Below are 21,586 nucleotides of genomic sequence, written 5' to 3'. Positions count from 1 at the left end.
ACTTCGTCGTTGAAATGTGAGTTTGCTTTAATACCTTGTAATACATTTATTCCTTAAATCCTTTATTCGTTATTTTACAGATAATTTCAATGATAATGGAAAATTATATAATGATCTAATTTGGGGTTTTTCCGTTGTTTTTACAAAAGTTTTATCAATAATTTTCACTAGCCTTCAAGCAAGTAAGTCGTTATACAGCGTATTAAGTGTAAGCATGTACGCAAATAAATGCACACACACACACACAAATGAACACACAGACACAGTGATATTTTAACAAAGATTACAATCGACCAGTTGACCAGTGATGCTTGTTATTAATCCTTATTACGATGGTATCGATATATGTATGCGCATATGCATCAATATTTTTATACGCTTTAAGGCCAATTTGCCATATAATCCATATGTCCGCATTACTATAACCATTTACCGGAGCAGTTAGTCATGCATGCATATGTAAATGTGTAAGAATCAGCGAATAAAAGCTTGTGTGATGCAATACGAGTGTGTGTGTGTGTGTGTGTGTGTGTGTGTGTGTGTGTGTGTGTCTGAGCGTGCGTGTCCAATAAAATGCTTGATAGAATTCAATTTCAATTGTAAGCATTTTTAGCTAAAAGGCTTGAAAACATTACTACGTACGTGTACAGTCTTTTGGTTTTGTTTTTTTTTTTTGTTTTTTCTTTTTTTTTCAACCGATAACCGGCACAAAAACACGCACACCATAGAAACTGATAGGTCTCCTTTGTGAAAGGATTCGGTTTGAAAGATATTCAACTTCGTTATATGCTTTTCAATTTTTTTTTTTTTTTTTTTGCGGGTTTTGTTGTTTTGTGTGAGTGCTTTGAGTACTCAGTGCTAAAGCAGTAAACAATGATCCTGTTTATCAAAACCTAATCCCTTGGTTGCTTGTGTAATCAACATCCAAACATTCTTAATTTATCATTCCGTTTGCAACGTTAAGTAATAAACCGCGCTACAGCTTTGAAGCACGCATATGGTAAAAAAGTCCCAAAGATAAAAAGAGAAAATGGAACTGGTATGCAGCGGGCGCTTCATAGCTAAACACTCAGTTCAGTTATTCATATTTTGAATTATATTCGAACCGATGGGTTTTTGTCATCACCCGAACATATTATTATTATTATTGATTTCGCCAAAGTAATAAATTCTAAGACTAAAGTCTGACAAGCACTAGCATCTAAGGCTATCGGCTTTTATTAAAAACTCTACAGCACTTGAAATTGGCACCTACGATCATGGAGTTGCTATTCGAGATTCCTCGCCTTTGGTCACTCAGGTGGATCACCCGAAGATAAAAATAGAAAATGGAACTGGTATGCAGTGCACGCTTCATAGCTAAAAATTCGGCTGAGTTATTCACATTTTGAATTATATGCGAACCAATGGTTTTCCGGTATCAAGGATTACCTTGGTGATCGGCCAGAAGAAAGACAGTCATTCTGGTGCTATACGTATCAATTGCAAAGTTTTTAATAGAATCGCAGACAACATGGATGTTCACTAACATATTCACATATTTCACTTACACGAAATTCGCTTTAGAAAACAATCAACTTTTGACGCTTTATTTTTCGCATAACAAAAATCAAACCTATCCAGAAAATAGCCTAACACTAACTTCCCTAACCTAATAATTGTTTCAACTGAAAAATTACACACTTTCACAAGCGCGGTTGAAGCGGCAATAAACTAGTCCTTATAAAATTTTGACAGTGCAAGCAGTTGAGAGCTTGATCCTGCTACGTATGCAGCCCCCTTCATCTGTTAGCAGGTATTCTTCAAGTTAAATGTTAGTAAGTTACTTGCATCATAATATGTCCGAAAGGGGTCTAGAATATAACAAGACGGCATAGAAGTCGTTCAAATTCTAGAACTCATTCGCCTAAAAGAACGTTTTACTTGTAGGCAGCTAAGATCGGTCCTTCCATACTTCCTCTTGCGCGTTTTAAAAATGAAAAATTTGACCGATACTCGAATATATGCATTATACAGCATTACCATCCGTGGGAAGTATTTGAAATTCGTCTTAAAGCGTATACAGGCTTTCTTAACTTATTCTCATTTCGTTTTGTTGGTTTTTGTTTATACAAGGGTGTTCGTGTATATGTGTGCGTATATATATGTGTATGTGTGTAAATCTATTTGTGTCATTCGGTAGGATTAAAATATTAAAGTCTGTTTTTGTGGTTTTTATCTGCATTTTGTGGTGAGCATATATTTCAGGGATTAGTTAATGGATATGTTTTGAATTCTTTTCAATGTTTATTTTTCCAAGATTTTATTATAAAGTTCGTTTTTTTTTTTTTTTTTCCTTATCTTTGTTGTCAATTTTGATGAAAAAGCATTTTTCCAAACATAATACAAAAACTTAGATGCCGAGTCACGTCTTAAGTGCATATGGCATCATCATGATCATCATCATCATCATCTTCTTTATACATATTTGCATAGTTTCTCCGCTAAGTGCCTTTGTGTATGTGTGTATTTAAATAAATCTTCCAGTGCTTTCATTAGGTTTCCCTTTCCTTTACTCTGTTAATTAATTCCACACAGCTAATGCTGCGTGTTTTATCATCATCCCTACCTCTTTCGCGTTTAGTAGTAAATCCTTTTTATTTTCTTCTTTCTTCTTTTTTTTTTTTTTACTGCTTCATAAAAATCCTTTTCCGCTTGACTTTTTATACGGTTTTCATTAATAGTTTTATGCCTGATTGTGGTACTTGACGGGAGCGGTAGTAGTTCATTTAGCTCTTATGCATGTGTCCTATAGATTTTCTTGCTTCCCGCATAGCATGCTTTGTCGTGCGAATACCTCAGTACAGAAAATATAACTTACATTTACTAACACCTTTGACCTTTTTTCTATCCAATGAAAATTAACTTTCATTCAATTTCTTGTTTGCTTTTTAACTCTTTGCTTTTTTACTTTTGTATACATTCGTCCTTAACAAAGGTCAGATATATGTACATATATATATGTGTTTTAATAAAACGACATCTTTTTTTTTTTTTTTTTTTTTTTTTGAAGATAAAAGCAATGAAAAACACTTACTCATACACCCTAAGCAAATTTTTGCTTCTTCTTCGGCCATTATGTCACTGAAATTGTTTTCAACTATCCTTTTTTTTTTATTTACTAAATTGATCGGAAAAGTAAAACTTTCTAAATATTGCTCTAGAACGCGCACATATACGCTCAGTCATGTAAATATGAAATCGGAATTTGCCTGCAGATAGCCGTAACGCCGCTTATGAAGCAGGATGTATGTCCTTGATATGCAAATTCAGGTGTACCATCCACTTTGGCTGCAAGCCTGAATCGCATTGGAAGGATAAGGGGGATAGGCAGATGAGTGCCGTCTAATATTTGCTGTTAAAGTCTGGTGAATACCGAACTCTACGAACACCAGTTAATTGGTATGAATCACTCGCCGTCCGTCCGTTCATCTGCGTAAAAAGTTCTACTTCGCGATATAGTGGAAGCGCGAAACCAGCAAGTGCCGGGAAGTCCAGACGTCTACCTCAACAAACTCATGTCCTTCCGATCGCCACTTGTTTACATTGCCGGGACACGCACTTGCTGACCATTGCATCACTTCTTATGAAGATGCACGAAAAGAATCTCGTTAACTAATTTGCCTCAACAGAGCCGGAGTGCTTGTATTGGATTTTTGGCAAACACAAATACACACACAAGTGGGAAAAATGAATAGCTAGCAGTGTACAATATATCGAATAAAATCTTCCGGTTTCATATGTACACACACCTGGTACATATAAGAGAGATAATAAACTGCATCATCTCTTCCCTTGTTTCTATAATCCAAAGCAAAGACTGTTAAGCTTGTCTGTTTACTAATCAATGTATGTGCTGCTCTGCGGACTATACTACGCCAGGCTTAGCGTGTATTATCACGAGTCTCTAACGCATACACCAAGGTGAGCCAATCCGAATGATAAAATTAATATATATTTAATAGTAACACTCCAATGGTGTGAGAGTGTCTTGAATAGATAGCAAATTTCTCTTTTTTCCTTCCGTTCTATGTTTGAAAGAACAGCTAAACAAGGGAGAAAAAAGTGAAAAGAAAATGAGAAAAGAAGGAAAAACTAAAATGGGATTTTTTTTTTTTTTAATTTAATTAAATTTTTAAGATTTTTTTAAGAAATATATTCACCATGATCCACATTATATATATATATATATCTTAAACATTACTTTCCTTTTTCTAGTGTTTATTTTTTCTTCTTCGCACTCTCAAGAAGAATTGAATTTTAGTAATCAATTAGTTGTCTATTGTCATCTCTTGCGGCCCTTTCTAATCTTCTCACTCATTACAAGTGTTTCTCTTCAATTTGCCTAAAACACTTCACTATGCCCGCCCGGGGCTCATATAACATTTACAAATTGATAATCAATTATTTTTTTAATGCTATCGGTCTCATAATTATATCTCTCGCAAAAGTATTTCAATTGTTATCCGTTCACTTGAAAGCAACAATCGAAATAAAAAGATTCTTTAAATTGAATACAAATTAATTTTTGCGAAATTACATTTTTTCAAGGTAACATTTTCTATTCACTCGTACATTATGCACAATTTCATTTGCATATTTGTACAAGTCATTGGGAGCAAAAAAAAAAAAAAAAAGAAAAAAAAAGAAAAAACGAAGAAAAAGAGAGAAGAGAATAGAAATAAACGCAAATTTATTATTTTTGCAATTATTCATGTATTATTATGCTATTAAAACCAAATTCTATGTAAATAGCGAGGGGAGTACAAACAAAAGTTACATCAAGTACACATACACATATATATATATATGTACATATATATATACTTATAACGTACTTTACTGTCTGTGCCATCAATTTTCAAATTGAATGAATACAATTATTGCGGCAACAAATTGAAAACTTGAAATTGAGAAAAAAAAAAGAAAAGAAAAACAAAAAAAAAAACAAAAAAAGTAAACGAAAGAGTATCATAGCGTAGTGGTGTAAAGAGAAGCGAAGAGAAGACGAATAACAAGCTAAACTAACCTAGCCATTAGTATGCAGTACCGTCGCAGTCGCCATCACTATCCGAATAAATGATGATAGTACCCCCATACCTACCTACCCATACCAATAGAGAGGAGGAGAGTATAATTGAAGTGTTTGAGCAATCAAATGAGGAGGAGTAGGATAGAATGGAAACTTAATAAATACATTTTTGGAAAATAACGAAAATCGTTGACCTGTAAACAAATAACAAATTATGCTTGTGTATATAAGTATGTAATATATAATGATGATGATGATGATGATGATGATCGTAATGGCCAACCGAATAGAACCTTCAAACTGCGCCAACTTACAATAAATAGGTTACAATAATCGGAAAAACAAACCGGGACAAGTAAAGAACTAAACAGTGGCTATGTTCAACTTTGTATTTGAAGTGGTAAGCGGTAAGCGGTAATAGTTTGAAAAGAGAAAGAAGGGAGGTGAACGTGGGCAATATTTGAACTCAACCAAGCCGCTTAATTTGATTATAAAATCGATTTTGCAAATTTATATACATATATATATATATATACATATATTTAAGTTTTTTTTTTGTTGCTTTAAATCGAGTTTTCCTTTATTCAATCTTCGATTTGCATAAAATTTGAGCAAAAATTATTTTTCAAATATTTGCAAAAAAAAATATAAAAAAAATAAAAAAAAGTCGAAAATTGGAAATTCCGAAAATTTGCATAAAACATTTATTTGTTAGTAATGACTGCGCAAAAAAAAAAAAAAAAAAAAGAAATGATAAGAAAAATGTTATTAAAAACAAAAAATTCTTATTGAACTTTTTCTCATTTCCTCTCTCATTATCATTTTCCATTTCGTTCTTTCGTTTACGTCTCGTTTCAGGCAAAACGTATACAAAGCAACGAACTGGCCGCCATTAAGGTGATAAAACTTGAACCCACCGATGACATACAAATCATACAACAAGAAATTATTATGATGCGTGATTGTCGCCATCCCAACATTATTGCCTACTATGGCTCGTATTTGCGTCGTGATAAATTGTGGATTTGTATGGAATATTGTGGTGGTGGTAGTCTGCAAGACATTTATCAAGTAACTGGACCATTGTCAGAACAACAAATTGCCTACATGTGTCGCGAGACACTAAAAGGACTTGAGTACCTGCATTCCATGGGTAAAATGCATCGTGATATTAAAGGCGCCAATATATTATTAACCGAATACGGTGATGTTAAGCTGGCCGATTTCGGTGTATCTGCCCAGATAACAGCAACAATAAATAAACGTAAAAGTTTCATAGGTAAGTAATGGAATTATGTAATTTTTTTTTATGTTCGTTTTATAATTGTGTCGATGTAAATCTGATCCTGAATCTTTTTCAAAAATACCGAGCAATCAGGTGTGGGATTTTTGTAAAGTTGCACTAATTGTGCGGTTGTTAGTAATTCGATGGAGATTCGATGAACTCCTCATGTGACAGGGTCCTGGAAATATCTAAATACGCCTGCGATGCTCCAAGCAACGTATAAACTTTATATGGGCGTAACATTATCCATTAATCATTCAATTATGGCCCCACTTGTCTCTTTTCTGGTTAAGACTTTCCAAATTATGAGAATAGATAGCGTGGCTTAAAGTTTATTAAACGCATTCCAGAAGTTAAATTGAAAGATAAAGAGGTTAAGTTTGAAAGCGAAAGCACAAGTGCGCTTGCCTTGACCTGACGGCGAAGTTTTCTCCAGATAGTTAAATACGACATAATTTTCCCGACAATCTATTATTTGCCTTGGAAATGCAAAGCACAAATTCCTTGTCACGTTAGGTTGGTTGCCCGGCGACGGGATTCCTTTCCTTGGGGAGTCTTCAAAAGTATCAGGGGTGCAGAATTCCTCATCACTGTAGTCAGCTACACAACCAGTACGTTGTAGAAAAGCTAATCATAGTGTAGCGTGATGGGTGTCTGGCGTAGCTGAGTTGATTGCTTCTCCTACTACAATAAATCCAAGGGGGACAGTAGTAGGGGTGTCTTGCCCGGTATGCAAAATGCAAGTGTGAAATTACGAACATAATGACACACGCGTGCCGATGTTAGGAACTATGGAATTCACAGGGATTAGGTTGCCCGTTCACAAAGTCACGAGTATCCTGCTTAGGCGGGTAGAGGTGACAGTATCGGTTAAACAGCAGATTGGCGCTTGCCAAGATTCTCTGGTTGGGGGGAGGGGGGGCTTGAATAATGGAATGAATGATGGAAGTTGGTATGGAAACTCGTCTACAAAGAAACCCGTGAGATAGAGCAACATCTGCAGCGCCTTGCGCTAGATAGATCTTGTGTTTTATAATTTCGTCAAATACTCTTCAACCTGAACTGAAAAGAGATAATGAGAAGTTTTCTCTTTTTCTTTATTCTTGCGTCATCATCACAGTCGCTGCTTTTCTTAGCCGTTTACTTACAACTGGGCTTGATCTCCGCAGAAAGTTTTTATCTGGAAAGAAGGTCGTAAGTTGACCTCGAATGTCGCGAGATCGAAGCACTTCAACTGAGTTAAAATCACAAATTCGTCGAATAAAGATACGACCCACCGTCCGTCCAAACATTTGATAGCGATTTAATGGTCAATAATAATCGTATCGGAGCATTTTTTGTCGTTAGATTTAGTTTAGTTGCAAGCTTGGTCTGCAGTATATACAGATCTGAACGCACATATGGGCAAATTTCAATATTTTGTGTGTATATAGAAGTTTCCGCTCTTTCTGAATTTTACTAAGAGGAGCGAGGCAAGGGAAACGAATTAGTTAGAATTCAAAGTTGGTCCTTGACATTTACAGAATGGAATGGAGAAAGCAATTATAATGGGAAAGAGAATTTACACAACCATTCATTCTCCCTCTGTTAGTCTTACTAAAGATTTATTTTAAAAATAAATCTTCATTTGCTTGCAAGGCCGTTGAACTTATATGCCGAGGACTAAAAAAAATGTTGCAAAATTTAATTAAACGGTGAAGAAGGGGGTAATTTGTAAAGAAAACAAACCAACAGTTGACAGCAGGACGCCCCTAAATAAAAATTGTTTATGTAGTATCAAATAGGAAAAGTAAAGAAGAGACAAGTGAAAATAAAGTTTCATTAAAATTTGTCAAGAGACTGCTTTTTACAATTCTCTTTGCATCTGTCGGACACTTGGGAAAGAGTTTCACGTTTTTCTTTTTATATATATTTTGGTTTCGCTTAGCAAATTGGCAAATAATTAACCTGAAGGTAAAAGAGAATATGAAACAAAAAGTATTAAATTCACTGTAGAAATATATCAAAAAAAAGTTTTTTATAATGTACGAGAACGAGCCTAGGCTGGCTACAAATAATCTCAAATAGTCCTCTGCAGTTGTTACTGCGAGAGTTCGCTATGCCCGAAAAGTCAATAGTTACGCAATCTTTCATGAATAATTATTAACTCAAGTGAGACTTTAAGCTAAGGTAAGGAAGCTTTCGGAATTCGAAATGTTTTTATATAAAACATCAGATCAATATATATATGATTATAAGTTGAGTCAAGTTTGCGCCGAATGTGAAATTTAATCTATGATCATCAAATAACATGACACGATTGTGAATGCCCCCACAATAAACTACTGCTGGACGGACAGACAAACATATTAAATGAATTTAAAAGCATGTTTCTCATGCTATCGTTTTCATTGAAATGACTGAAGTCGGCTTCGCTGCAAAAGTACTGTTATTCGATTCAGAATCTTACTGCCTTCATCAAGCCAAGGGCAAATCCGATATTCATTCGCTTTATAAAGTAGGCTATGAAAGCAGGAGTTCTGAGATGTATATGTCAGTTCGAAACATTTATCTTTCTTTTCCCATTCGGTAGAGCCATCCGTCTTACCCCACGATCATCTGAATAAGTCTTTTTAAATAGTTCTTCTATTCCTCTTATGTTTTCAACGAAAAGCGAGAGGGGGGGAACGAGAGAAAATTCTTAGATACAAATTTTTACATATAAATCTCATTTCCTGTTAATTTATAACATCTTCCGGACTTTAGGCTTTTTTATTGCTCGAATTTGGCTCGGTCTGATATCTGTTGACGTTATCAATGTTATCACACATTACTAATGCATCTTCTTTTTTTTTTTTTTTTTTTTTTTTTTTTTGCTTAAGCATATGTGCACATATTTACATACAAACACATTTAAAGTTTTTGTATATATTCTTCGCACAGTGTGTGTGCATTTCCCTTATTTCCGGTTCCGCTTATTTATATGCAAATATACTTTGAATTTAGGCCAAAATAAATTTGCTCAACAAATTCAACATCGTTAAGCTCCTCTTTCCAGCACGTATCTCTTTATAAATTTATATTATTTTTTTTTTTTTTTTTTACTTTTTTCTTCTTTCTGACACCATTTCAAGGTTATTTATTTTGGCGAGTACACAAATACACACAAACACACACACACATATATATATATATATATATATACGTATACCATTTTTATAAAGAAAATTAACAACTATTTGCTTTCATTTGCTACAAAAAACGCTTTGAATTCGTTTATTTTATTTATTTTTTTTTTTTGAGCAAAAACTAGATAATATTTATTCACTACTTTGCTAACATGGCTCTAAGCAAAAAATACTATACAAAATCGTTATATGAAATTAGTCCCCAACTGTGCTATCAACGAGCAAAAAATTCTTCCATGAAGTTCGAAAAAAGGCCGACAATGAACTGCTATCATAATCTTTTTTAAGAAAGCGAACAAATCCTGGCGATATTTGCAACCAGAAAACTATAAGAAAATTAAAGTTTTCCGATAAAAATATAACATAAAAGGAGACGAGAAGTCTTGCGCTCGAAGGATTATGTGAAAGAAGGAATGGTAGTTATTTATAAGGCTCGCCAGTTAAGGACGGTGCTATGCATCAGCCCACGAACTTAGACAAAATGATCATACAAAGTAAGAATTAAACATTTCATCCAACTTAAGCGGAGAGTGAAGTAATATGAAATTGAACAAAAAAAGGCGAAATATCGGAAGACTGACTGATTTAGCACAACTGCTCGATAGCGCTGTTGACCGCGCTTCTCTTCTACCCAAAATTTATATTCTTCATATTTCGCAATATATTCACTGATATAGATGCAAATTCATTTATGACATTTAACGTTCGTTCATATCAAAAAAAAAAAAAAAACCGTAAAGCATAAATATTTTTTGAATATTTATATAAAATTTATGTTTATTTAAAATATTTTTTGTTATGACCATAAAATGTAAATTTTATCGGGAGAATTTTCGCTACGGCCTAAACCGCAAACATTTGTTTGTTGTTTAGACAAAAAAAAAAAAAAATTCTATTCTATAGTTTTAGTACTTGGTCTACCGACACTTTGTTCCTCTCTAATTTAAAATCATAATACATTTCGTGCATACATAAGCACCTCATATGATTGCATTAATAAATCTACTTGTATAGTGTTAATGAATTTGTTAAATTTTCATTATAAAGTCGAAAAATTATAAAAAAAAAACAAAAAAAAGAAACGAAATTTTTTTTTAATTAAAAAGTTCGAAATGAACACTTGAAATGTTATTTAATTAAAATAAATTTTGCACTTAAGTACTTTATTTTCATCTTAATTTAAATTCTTTTTGTTTTTGTTATTTATTTATTTATTTTTTTTTTTGCAATTTCGTTCGCCTTTTCGCTCTTTATATCTCTGTGTAAGCGGTGAGCGAATACTTGCTATAAAATCATGATAGCAACCAGCATTCATACGTCAAGTGGGCCATTTTTAAAGGTTTTGTTTTTCCATTTTTTTTTGCTTTTTTCTAATTTTTGCAAACTGTATTGTTATTGTATTGATAGTGTTTGCGAAAATTTTGATCACTTTTTCACTGGAAAAATGCATTCATTGTGGAAAACTGGTGCAGAAAATATTAATTAAAATAGTTTCCATCATTTTTTACAATATTTTACAATATATTTTTGACAATATGGCGAATGAACTTGTATTGGTTTGATAGCGATTTGGCCACCAAGCCATTTTCGCACTTCTTCGACATCGCGGACCCGCCATTGCCAACCAAGCCATGCTGCACCGACCTGAACAAATGGCAATCAGGAGTATGCTGAATGCGGCAGAGCTAGTTCCCATTCGAACTACAACAGCGTATCGTGGACAACTCTTGCAACAAGTAGCCAAAAAATGGCATTTTCAGTCAATTCGTGTCGACACTTTTAAACCGTTGAACTCAAAAACGACAGTTGGAATATGATGGAGCAGCATCACCATAAGCCTCTGAATGTATTTGGAGAGCTTCGTCCACAGATTTCTTTAAATACACAACAAAATTCATTCGAGGAATTTTGAGCGCTCCCTGATTAGCGTCGGCGTACGCTGAATAAATCAATAATATTTTATGTAAAGGAAGGACGAAAGGATTGAATTCAGTTGTCACGTGCACTGGTATTTTTCATTTTTTTTATAATTTTTACCTGTAAATTAAAATAGTGTTAGTGGTGTTGTTGCTACACGGCCATCTTTACAGTGAACTGTGCATAAATATACACGTGCATGCGTTAACACATCATTCAAAAAGTTCGAAGAATTACATATAGCTGTCACCGCTATTGATGAATCCTTATGATTTTCAGAAAGTGCCAAAATTCAAAAGAAATTTTCTTGATATTTCGACCATTAGCTTACAAGTTTGATTTGTTTCAGCGACGCTACTTTTACTTCTTGCTTTCCAAACAAAGCAAAACTTAGAATGGAGAATGCTCCAATGAAAGAAATACCGTTCCCAATCAACAACGGCTTAAAAGATGCTATGACGACTCGTGTTTGTCGAAGAAATAAATTTGTGGATAATTTGATAACATTAAACAAAGTCTTAGCACTGTGTGCGCCTAAATTCGACGGGTGTTCCGGACAACATAAATAAATTGTACCGAAGTCTTTTCGAAGGCCGAAAAGTGAAACTGATATCCTAATAATATCAGAAGGCATGTTTCGCGTGAACACTTGCAAAGCGCTCTCTGTTCACTTTTGACGAAAAGCAACAACTGCTTGAAGCTGTTACTGCACTACAAGCGGCCCTCCAAAGCGATCTAAAACACAAAAGTCGACAGGGAAGGTTATGGCATTCTTACATTGGAGAGTGCGTGATACAACATTCATTGACTTATCTTGAATAGGGGCAAAGGCTTTAACAGTGAATATGACATAGTATTATTAGTGCGTTTGAATTAAAAAATTGTTAAAACGAGTTCTACGAGAAGTGTTAACATTTCCATCCGAAATCATGTTTTAAAACGTTCCACACTGTAATTATCTGTCTTAGTAGAGTTTTCACTGCATGGTATGATGCAGAATATTTGCAAATTTGTCTCCAAATTTTGTGATTTATGGTTGCTATGTACGTTATTAGCGTTTAATGTCGTCTTCAAATTTCTCTGTTGAAAGGAAAACTAGCAATTTTCTTTAAAGTTGAGAATCATGAAATTCATTGCTATAAATTTGCTCTCTCCCAACGGCTCCGAGACGTTATTGCAAAGTCGTTTTATAATTTCATTTGCTCATGGATCCATAGCATTAAATCTAATCAATAAAAACTTAAAAATTTTTTCGACAATGATTGCTTAGATTTAATACAAAAATTTTAATTAATTTTATTTTTGGGGTGACCTACTACTACTACACTGCCGATGGTATAAGGTATATTAAGTTTACGCAGCAGCCAAAAAGGCTTACATCAATCCATTCGGGAACATTTTTTGATCCAATCATTTGCCCGACTATCTATCCACATATGTGCTTGTTAAACTGATACGACAAAATTCGTTAAGTAATATTCGGTAAAATTGGGTAAATCGGAAGAAATGTTGTTTTTTTTTTTTTTTTTTGGTTAAAACAAAAGTCGATTTCTTTAGAGCGTGTAATCATCAATTATCCAAAACAACAGAATTCAATAGAGCGAAACTCTCAAGGAATGCCTTTATTTTGTCTTTATCAGCTCCTAGCGAGATACGAGATTTTGCAACCTAGTTTTAGCGCACTCCCTGCTCATTAACCGTCACTTTTGTCTTTCTCTAGTAACAGAAGGAAACTGCGCCGAAAATACTGCTTTCGATTTTCGATATCAGGTATCGGATATATGAAAATAGTGCGCCTCAAATGTCAAGTTGGCTGTGAAAAAAAAAACAAATATAGCGACTGTTGCGAAAAACGAAACGACTTTGCGAACAACTAAATAGTATTTCGCCGCAGAATTTTGAACTGTGACCAGAATTTTGAACTGATTTCGGTTTGGCTTGTAAACTCGCTTCCATGTAATCATTCCTGCGACAGGTAAGCCTTTGTAAGGCAATAAGGTGCAGTTTTTAATATCTTATAGTGAAGGCTGCCTTTTTTTTTATTTTTGGGTTACACGCTCTATAAGTCTTTTCTGAGAAGCCAGCCATTATAGGGGGACAACAAACCTTAACTTTTAGTACATCATGACGAAAATTGATGAAAAATGATAAGGTATTTGGCAAGAGAGTTAATCTCGCTAAGTTTAGATATAAGGCCTCCCATGAAAAGGGTGCCGTTACCTGGCTTTATTGCAAAACTAATTATATATATATAAAATAAATAACGAATAGAGAGATGAATAAGGAATTAATAAATGATTGATTGGCTAACCGTAACCGTTTTTACTTGGTTTATATAGAAGGCTTTAAATGACAACGAGTTTGCTTTTATGCGTAAATGTATAAAGCGTTATATGTATAAACTTTAAAGAGAGCCTAATATTCACTCAAACTGCAAACTTTAAAGCCGCGAGGAATTACGAAAATTTTATGTTTGTTAATTCTCTCAAAATCTTTGTTAATTAATTGCAATCCGTTTTTATTGGACTTAACCATAAACTGATTTACAATTTAATGGTCAAGAAATGTTAACAGCGACAGGAAAAAATATAAATAAATATAAAAATTTTATGAACGACCAAAGAAATATTAATAAATATGATAAAAAAAAAACCATTATTCGCCTTATCGGGCGTTTCTACAAATGCCCGTAGCGAGGAAATGATTTGCTATATGCGTGGAGCGATTCCTATCAATCGTTGGGGCTACCGTGACGAGTTTAAACTTTAAGATTTCGTGCCTGACAATAACACTTGTTAACACGATCGTGGACTTTAGATGGCCCTGTTTTTCATTCTCAACTCCCGTCCACGATTAACTTCAGAGCATTAATAGTATGTAGTGTGCATTGATTTCGGGACTTGAAATTGCTCACAATTTTAAGGCATTTTTCGGACAAAAGGTGAGTGCGCCAATATATATATATATATATATATATATACGACAAATATAAATATATACACATGTATATACATATATATATTCATGAGTATATTTATAAGTATATATACATTGTATAAATAGATACACATATACACATATGTGTATGCATACATACATACATACATACACATATACATACATATACATATATAAATACACATATAAATGCATATATATATAAATACATGCACATATGCATATACATGTATATATGCATATGCCCATATCTGTGTAGATACTTATGCATACTTATATATATGCATACACGTATACACAGGTACATAACCATTATATATCCATATGCTAATATGCGTGTACATACATATTCGTATACATATATATGTATATATTTATTTATATACATACACTAATGCATATGCATACACATATACACATACAACTTTATAAAGATGTTATAGCCGAAAACCCAGTCGCAATACATATCAAGTTATCGCCGCAGTTGTTTACAAGAAAAAAAAAAGAGGAAATGCCCTCTATTCGGGACAAGTCTCTTCTTTATTTTCCGTTTGTTACGATCTATTCACTAAAAAAGCATGAGCCCAGTCGCTCCTTTAAAAACTAGTTGTTCATAATTCTCTTTCTGCCTGATTCTCTATAATTTTTTTCATAGAAAGATTTGTTCGGATGTTGTTTTTTTTTTTTTTTTTTTTTAATGATAAGGGTTTTCTTTTATCTTTTAGTTCATTAACTTTCGTGTAAACTTTCCTGGACGTTCATGCTATAATATGCGTTTAGTAGCATTTATGTTCTATTGTTGTATTTTATTTTACAGTTAAATTTAAATACTTTTCATATAAACAATATACATTTCTCATAATAACCATAACGCACAACAACAAAGTTATGTACATTTTTTTGCTCACCGTAGTCGGTGTGCGCTCTCCGCTTCCCGCTTAAACAACATTTGTTATAACATAAAATAGTTGAAGGCAACACATTTGTACAAGAACTATATTTTCATACTAAACATATTGTTTATAAAACTTTTGAAAGAGAATAGAAAGCAAAAATGAAAAAAAAAAAAAAAACGCCACCAAAAACCAAAATGAAATCAAGCTTTACTTATTTAACATAGTAGCATGGCCTGGCCGGTCGTGTGTCAGTTACTGCTGTTGTGCTATTGCTGTTGTATTAATTTTTACTGTTAGCATAGAGTTTAAAAAACTTTTGTTGAAAGAGCCCACAAGCAATGTGCTGTTTTCGCTGTAACTGGTTATCACACATGTGTATAGTTTTAATGAGTTAATGAAAATGGAGTATAGAGAACAAGGAAGAGAAAAGAAAATGTTGCACTATTGCCACTATTTTATTTTATTTTCTATACCCATCACCGAAGGACGGGAGTTGCATTCATTTTGTCAAAACGGTTGCAACGCCGAGAAGCAGGCATCAGAGACCCCACAAAGTATATATATTCTTGATCAGCTTTAAATTTTAAAAGCATATATATCCGTCTGTCCGTCTCACCGTCTGTCCGTATATGTAATGTCGGTTGTAAACATTCTCCTGGCCGTGAAAATGAAGCTACGGAGATTTAAGTTAGCAAAAACTTTAAAACTTCGTAGGAAGTAGTTCGGTATTGAAAATGGGCAAAATCGGTCGAAGAACATACCCAAAGTGCCAAGGAAATTGAGAACATCTCTGTTTTTTAAAATCAATGAAAAATTAGCTTTTTCCTCATTATTCTTGAAGTACAACCAATAAATGTATAAAAATTTGAACGCATATTGTATGCGTGATGTTGTAGGAATTCTGCACAAAAATTAAAAGAATTGACCCAATATTATAGTGTATCAAAATTGAACTGTTTTTTCTCAATACATTTATAACGTGCAGAAACACCCCCTGGAGACTCCTATAAGTATATAAATTCTTGACCAGTTTCACATCTGAATTGCACCTAAATATGTCATCCTGTTTGTCTGTCCATCTATCTGTTTGCGCAACTTTTTAGTATTTGTGATAAGCATTCTCTTGTTATCGCCTAGAAATTTTGCAAAACAATTTCGAATTGACCTAAACTTTTCAAAATGCACGGCTGCAATGCCCCCATGGCTATAAAACAAAATCTTTTATTTTGAAAATAGAAAAAATCAGTCACGCCCATTCCATATTATAGAATATGAAAATTTAGTTCCTTTACTTTTTTTTTTTTGTCTTTTTCAGCACAACAGTGGTGATGAGTATAAAAAGATTCGGTTCCGAAGGAATTTAATTTTGTTATATCTTTATTTATATTTTTATATCTTTTTTATCACGTTTTAATAATGCTATGAGTGCGAATTGAGAAAGTTTAGAGTCATCTTAAATAATTAATATTTCTTTAAAACCAATACATCGGCCAATAATTTTTAAGTCTAACCCACATAGCGACGTCGTTTTCACGGAACACATCCATTATTTTTAGCAAGCGCTATCGGTCGAAGGGGATTTCTTAAAATTCCAATATGTCGTTTGTTTACTTTGCTTTGTGTGCTTTCACAGAAGCTTCTACAAAAGTAGCTCTCGAACGCTATCAAAAAATTAGGATTTCATGGCTTGATAAAATATCGCAACGGCGTTCAACTTGGACGCTGGTTGGGAAAAAGTGCTGCATATCGATAACAACTACTTAGCTGCGGTTTCTCGATTTTATATGAGGTCATGGGGACATACGTATACATTAGAAAAGTTGCCAATTCTTTGGCATTTTCTAAGGAACTTAAAAGGCGGTGTTTATACTACTTGGGTGTGAGAAAACCAGTTTTCAAAACAGTCGTCGCGTTTGTTCACAACACCAAGAGCACCCATTCGCTATCGATTTGGAGCGCTATCTGTTGCTATATGTTGAACGGCAACAGGATCTATTCTTTCATGCGATATTTGACAATGGACCAACCCGATTCGGAAGTCGATTGAGAAGATCCTGGTGGAAGCCGCCGTGCAAAACAAACTAAAAAGACAGCAGTCAATCGACAAGAAGTTTTCATCGCTTAACTTGAAAGGGAAAAATGATTGATAGGGAATATTATGCGGCACTTTTCGTTTGACTGAAGGAAGAAATTTCCAAAAATTACTTGAACAGGGCAGAGAGCTGAACTCACAGTATCAATCTTAAAAAGAATTATCTTGATGAATAAAATTGAATTTTGCTCAAAAAAATTGATACCTCTTAGTCCTGGTATTTATTGACCAAAGTGATTATATAGACTTCAAACATTAAGAAAAGAGAAAAACTTTACTCTGATTTCTCCTTCGGTTGCCTTACAATTAATTTCTAAGCTATTCGGATCTCAAACGCTCAACTAAGTGAGTTCCTATTTTTCCTTCTAACAATCATTTTCTGTCATCAGATCGAAAAAGTTAGCCATCTAGACATTTTTGCATCAATTTTGTAGATCATCAATGCATTTTAAGGACAACTCGGGTATCAAGGTCATGCCTTCTTGCGGTCAACTTCATGCCGAACAATATATTTCGAAGAATGTTAAGAATATTAGTGACATCGAAATAATCTTGAATGGAAAATGACTCATAACTTACGCTTTAGCAATCAATAAGTTAAATTTTTGTTAGAGAACTAAGCGAAACGGGGCTGATAGGCAAAGTCGACCGGCAAGTCAGCCCTACGTCGTTGAAAGAGGCAACTGAAAAATCCCTCCAGTTTCCTTTTTCTTTGCTCGACGCCAGGCACGGAGTTAGGTCATACACGCGAACGCCAAGTTCAATCATAAATAGAGTCAAGAATATGATTAGAAATTAATCCCTTTGAAACCTCTCGGCAGCTCTCTTCCTTATCAAGATGGCAAGATCCTCAGCTTGGAGTCTTAGCAGTTATTAAGATATCTAAGCTCAGGCGGCGTCATCTCAATACTAAACTTCTCTTGTGATTACACAGCCCATTAGGAACAGTCAGTTAGCTCTTATGACGATCTCCGTCACCGCAAGAGGGACCAAAGTGTTATAGCGGACAGAATTAATGAAAGTCCCCTTAATTCTATTCACAGATTGGTTCGGAGGACAGAAGTTTCTTACAAATTAATCCTTTGCAAAATAGGCCCACAAAGCCAGAAACTTCCGGCTATTATTCTGTCGTCGTCACCCTCAAGTCTTTAAGTTCTCGAGCAGAGGAAGCTTAGCGCAGACAATTAAAATAATCTCTGAAAGCAATCAATAAAACAATTAATTACTGTTAGTTTTCATGCACTGATCCAATGTGAGGTATGTACGAATGTACACAACATCAGCCTAGCAGTAGTGGCTTAAGTCGTGCAATTTCCTTGATGCACACTGGTGACTGCACTAATGATTGCTTTAATAACGAAAGGTAACAACGAACTCTGAAATCCGATAGGCTTGTTTTTTTTTTCTCCCTTCATAAACTGTATAATATTTAATGTTTAATATGCATTTTTTTGTTTGTTGTTGTGTGCTTTCAAGATGTCGAAGTAATAGAAGTAAACCTTTACATATTGTCCTCTTTAAGTTCCTTCCGCTAAGGAAGAGGAAATAGTTCTGCAGAAGATAAAGATAAATGCCATTTCAAACAGACTTGCATACATGGTTAGACACGGTATGGAACCCTGCATGGCAGCAAAACATAATCATTTCTCCCGACACAGCGTGAAAAGCATTCTTTCTTTTTACACTTTTTCACTGACACTTGTATAAATTCTTACAGACATTTGTGCAAATGAAATCGCTTGTAACAACGTTCTGACATGTTACGTATAATATTCGCAGAAAAAAACAGGGAACAGAAAAAAAAATCTAACAAAATGTTTCCTAAAAAATTTAACTTTAACAAAAATGTTTTTTTTTTTTGCTTTTTTGTTTTTAGATTTGAAATAAATAGGAAGCGAAAAATTCAGTTCACTTATTATGCCACAAATCCGAATCTCCATGTCACTCCCATTTTCCTTTTTTTTTTTTTTTTTTGCTTTTTATTCTGTTCAGCTCTCTATGCATCTAGCCTTAAGGCATACTCATTTAAGTGTAAAAACAACAACAACAGCAACAACAACAACGACAAAATGTTTTGATATACGAAAACAAACTCATATACAACCACAAACTTACGCATATACACGTCAATATGCAGTTAAGCCAACAATATGAGAGGAAAAATATGCACATGCTTTGCCAGTAGACAAGCTCCGTGTATGAGAGGAGAAAAAAAAAAAAACTTACTACAAATTTGTTGTCTATCATACGACCCGGTATGCACCTGAATTACTTTTTCTCTTCGTTTGTTTTTGTTTTTTTTCATTTTATTTTTTTATCAACCGTCATATTATTCGCTGTGTGCTGAGTTGCATTGTAACATGAGTAAACGTTTTTGCTTTCTGTATGTGCGTGCGTGGATGTCTGTGTGTGTGTGTGTGTGTGTGTGTGCATACGTATGTGGTTATATAAAGTAGTTCTCATTTCTTCCTTTAACCTGTATCTCTTTGCACGAGAGTACTTTGCCTGTAAACAAACGCAAAAGTCTCCGTTTTTTTTTTTTTATCCTCTTATTTTTTTCATCATTAAACTTTTAAAAGTTCAATGGTTTGTTAAGTACTCATCTTGCAGTTATATGTACGCTTTCCCAATCTAAGTTCGTCTTCTGTTTCACGTGTTTGCGGCTGTGTACATTTGTATCGCTTTTAATTTTCATATTACTACTACATACCTTGTCTGTCTTTTCTTTATTTCTAAAAATATTTTTTTGACTTTTGGTTGTCATTTCATTTACCTAAAATTCGAATGTCATACAAAATACATTCGTACATGTATTAGTTCCATCCTAACGGATATAGCAAAGAAAACCACCTTAGCGCACCTTAGCGTTTAGTTTGTGTGTATTTTGGACCAAGTCGAGTGCGTGTGCATTTTTCATTAATTGAAAATGTGGAATATTTCTTTCGACGACATCTCTCTTACGCTAGATTCTCAAATATATCGTTTTTCACCCAACACCGACGGATGAGAGGTATATTCATTTTATGAAAACGTTTGCAACTCTCAGAAGGAAGGATCAGAGATGCCACAAATAAGCATCAAATTTTGAATCAAATTCTGAATTTAAGCATGTCCGTTCGTCCGTCCGTCCTACTGTTGTAAACATTCTCCTACGCGGAAAACTAAAGCTATCGACTTTGAATTTGTTGGCTGCATTTGAAGTTCTTGGACGCAGGTTGTTATTGAAAATGGGCGAAATCAGTTGAAGGATACGCCCCAAGCATCACGTAAACTAAAAACATTTCTGTTTTTTAAAAGGAATGAAAAATTACTTTCTTGCTCGTTACTCATAAACTATAGCAAATAAATGTACAAAAATTTGAACGCATACTCTACGGGCGATGCTGTAACGTCCTTGCACAGAAAAGGGAAAACCGATATTATATAGTGCATCAAAATTGAATTACAAGTTTGGAATACATGTAATCATGTTCGTCTGTCCATCTGTCTATCTGCGTAGCTGTGTAGTATTCGTCGTAAATATTCTCTCCTTGGCGAAGATGAAGATATCGCCTACAAGTCTGCAAAAATGATTTGGAATTGACCTAAACTTTTCAATGGACAAGTCTGCAACGCTCAAATAGAAGAAATCAACTGTGCCCGCTCTATATCATAGAACATGAGAATTTTTTTCTTTTACTTCTGTTGCCTTCTCTTGTTTCGGTAAACGGTGATGTGTATAAAAGATTCGGTTCGGAACGAATTTAATTATCTTACTTGTTCATATCCCATATTCTTTTCTATGTGAGAACTTGAACATCAGTGAGATTGTGATGCTCTTTATCGATGCCGGTAGGTTGTCATAAATGAGAAAAATATAAAATCTGCAGTAAACTTTTCTATTGCGTTGTAGTTCTGAATGATGCGGACGCAAGCAACAGCGTACCTAAAGCAAACTGCATTCTGACACAAAAACCAATCTTGTTATTGTCCATTCTAATTTAAATTCTTAAGTATTCACTTTTTAAACTATATCCAGACATTAATTAAAAACATCATCCTATAGAATTATTTTTAGGTTTTTAACTTAATTTACATTTTCGAGAAGAAGTCTCTTCTTCAGTGTAGAGCATGAAAAATAAAGTCAAGAAATTAAAGAACAGAAAATGCTTTTATCTGCTATCATTTCAACTTTCCCTCGTGTTTAAATGAATATATATA

The 21,586-nt window shown here is 34.0% G+C and overlaps 1 protein-coding gene across 11 annotated transcripts in view; it reads left to right on the top strand.

Moving 5' to 3' along the window:
• The window catches only part of LOC119641395 (mitogen-activated protein kinase kinase kinase kinase 5), a 133,213-nt gene that overhangs the window by 84,460 nt on the left and 27,167 nt on the right, over nucleotides 1–21,586 (top strand). For all 11 annotated transcript variants that reach the window (XM_038040024.1, XM_038040023.1, XM_038040026.1 and 8 more), the window contains one exon: nucleotides 5,930–6,350. In XM_038040024.1, the coding sequence (XP_037895952.1) occupies nucleotides 5,930–6,350 (421 nt within the window). The remainder of the gene's footprint in view (nucleotides 1–5,929; nucleotides 6,351–21,586) is intronic.

Source organism: Glossina fuscipes, unplaced genomic scaffold (assembly GCF_014805625.2).
Source record: "Glossina fuscipes isolate IAEA_lab_2018 unplaced genomic scaffold, Yale_Gfus_2 148, whole genome shotgun sequence".
In the NCBI taxonomy this organism is placed as follows: Eukaryota; Metazoa; Arthropoda; class Insecta; order Diptera; family Glossinidae; genus Glossina; species Glossina fuscipes.
This window is presented reverse-complemented; position numbering and strand designations above follow the sequence as displayed.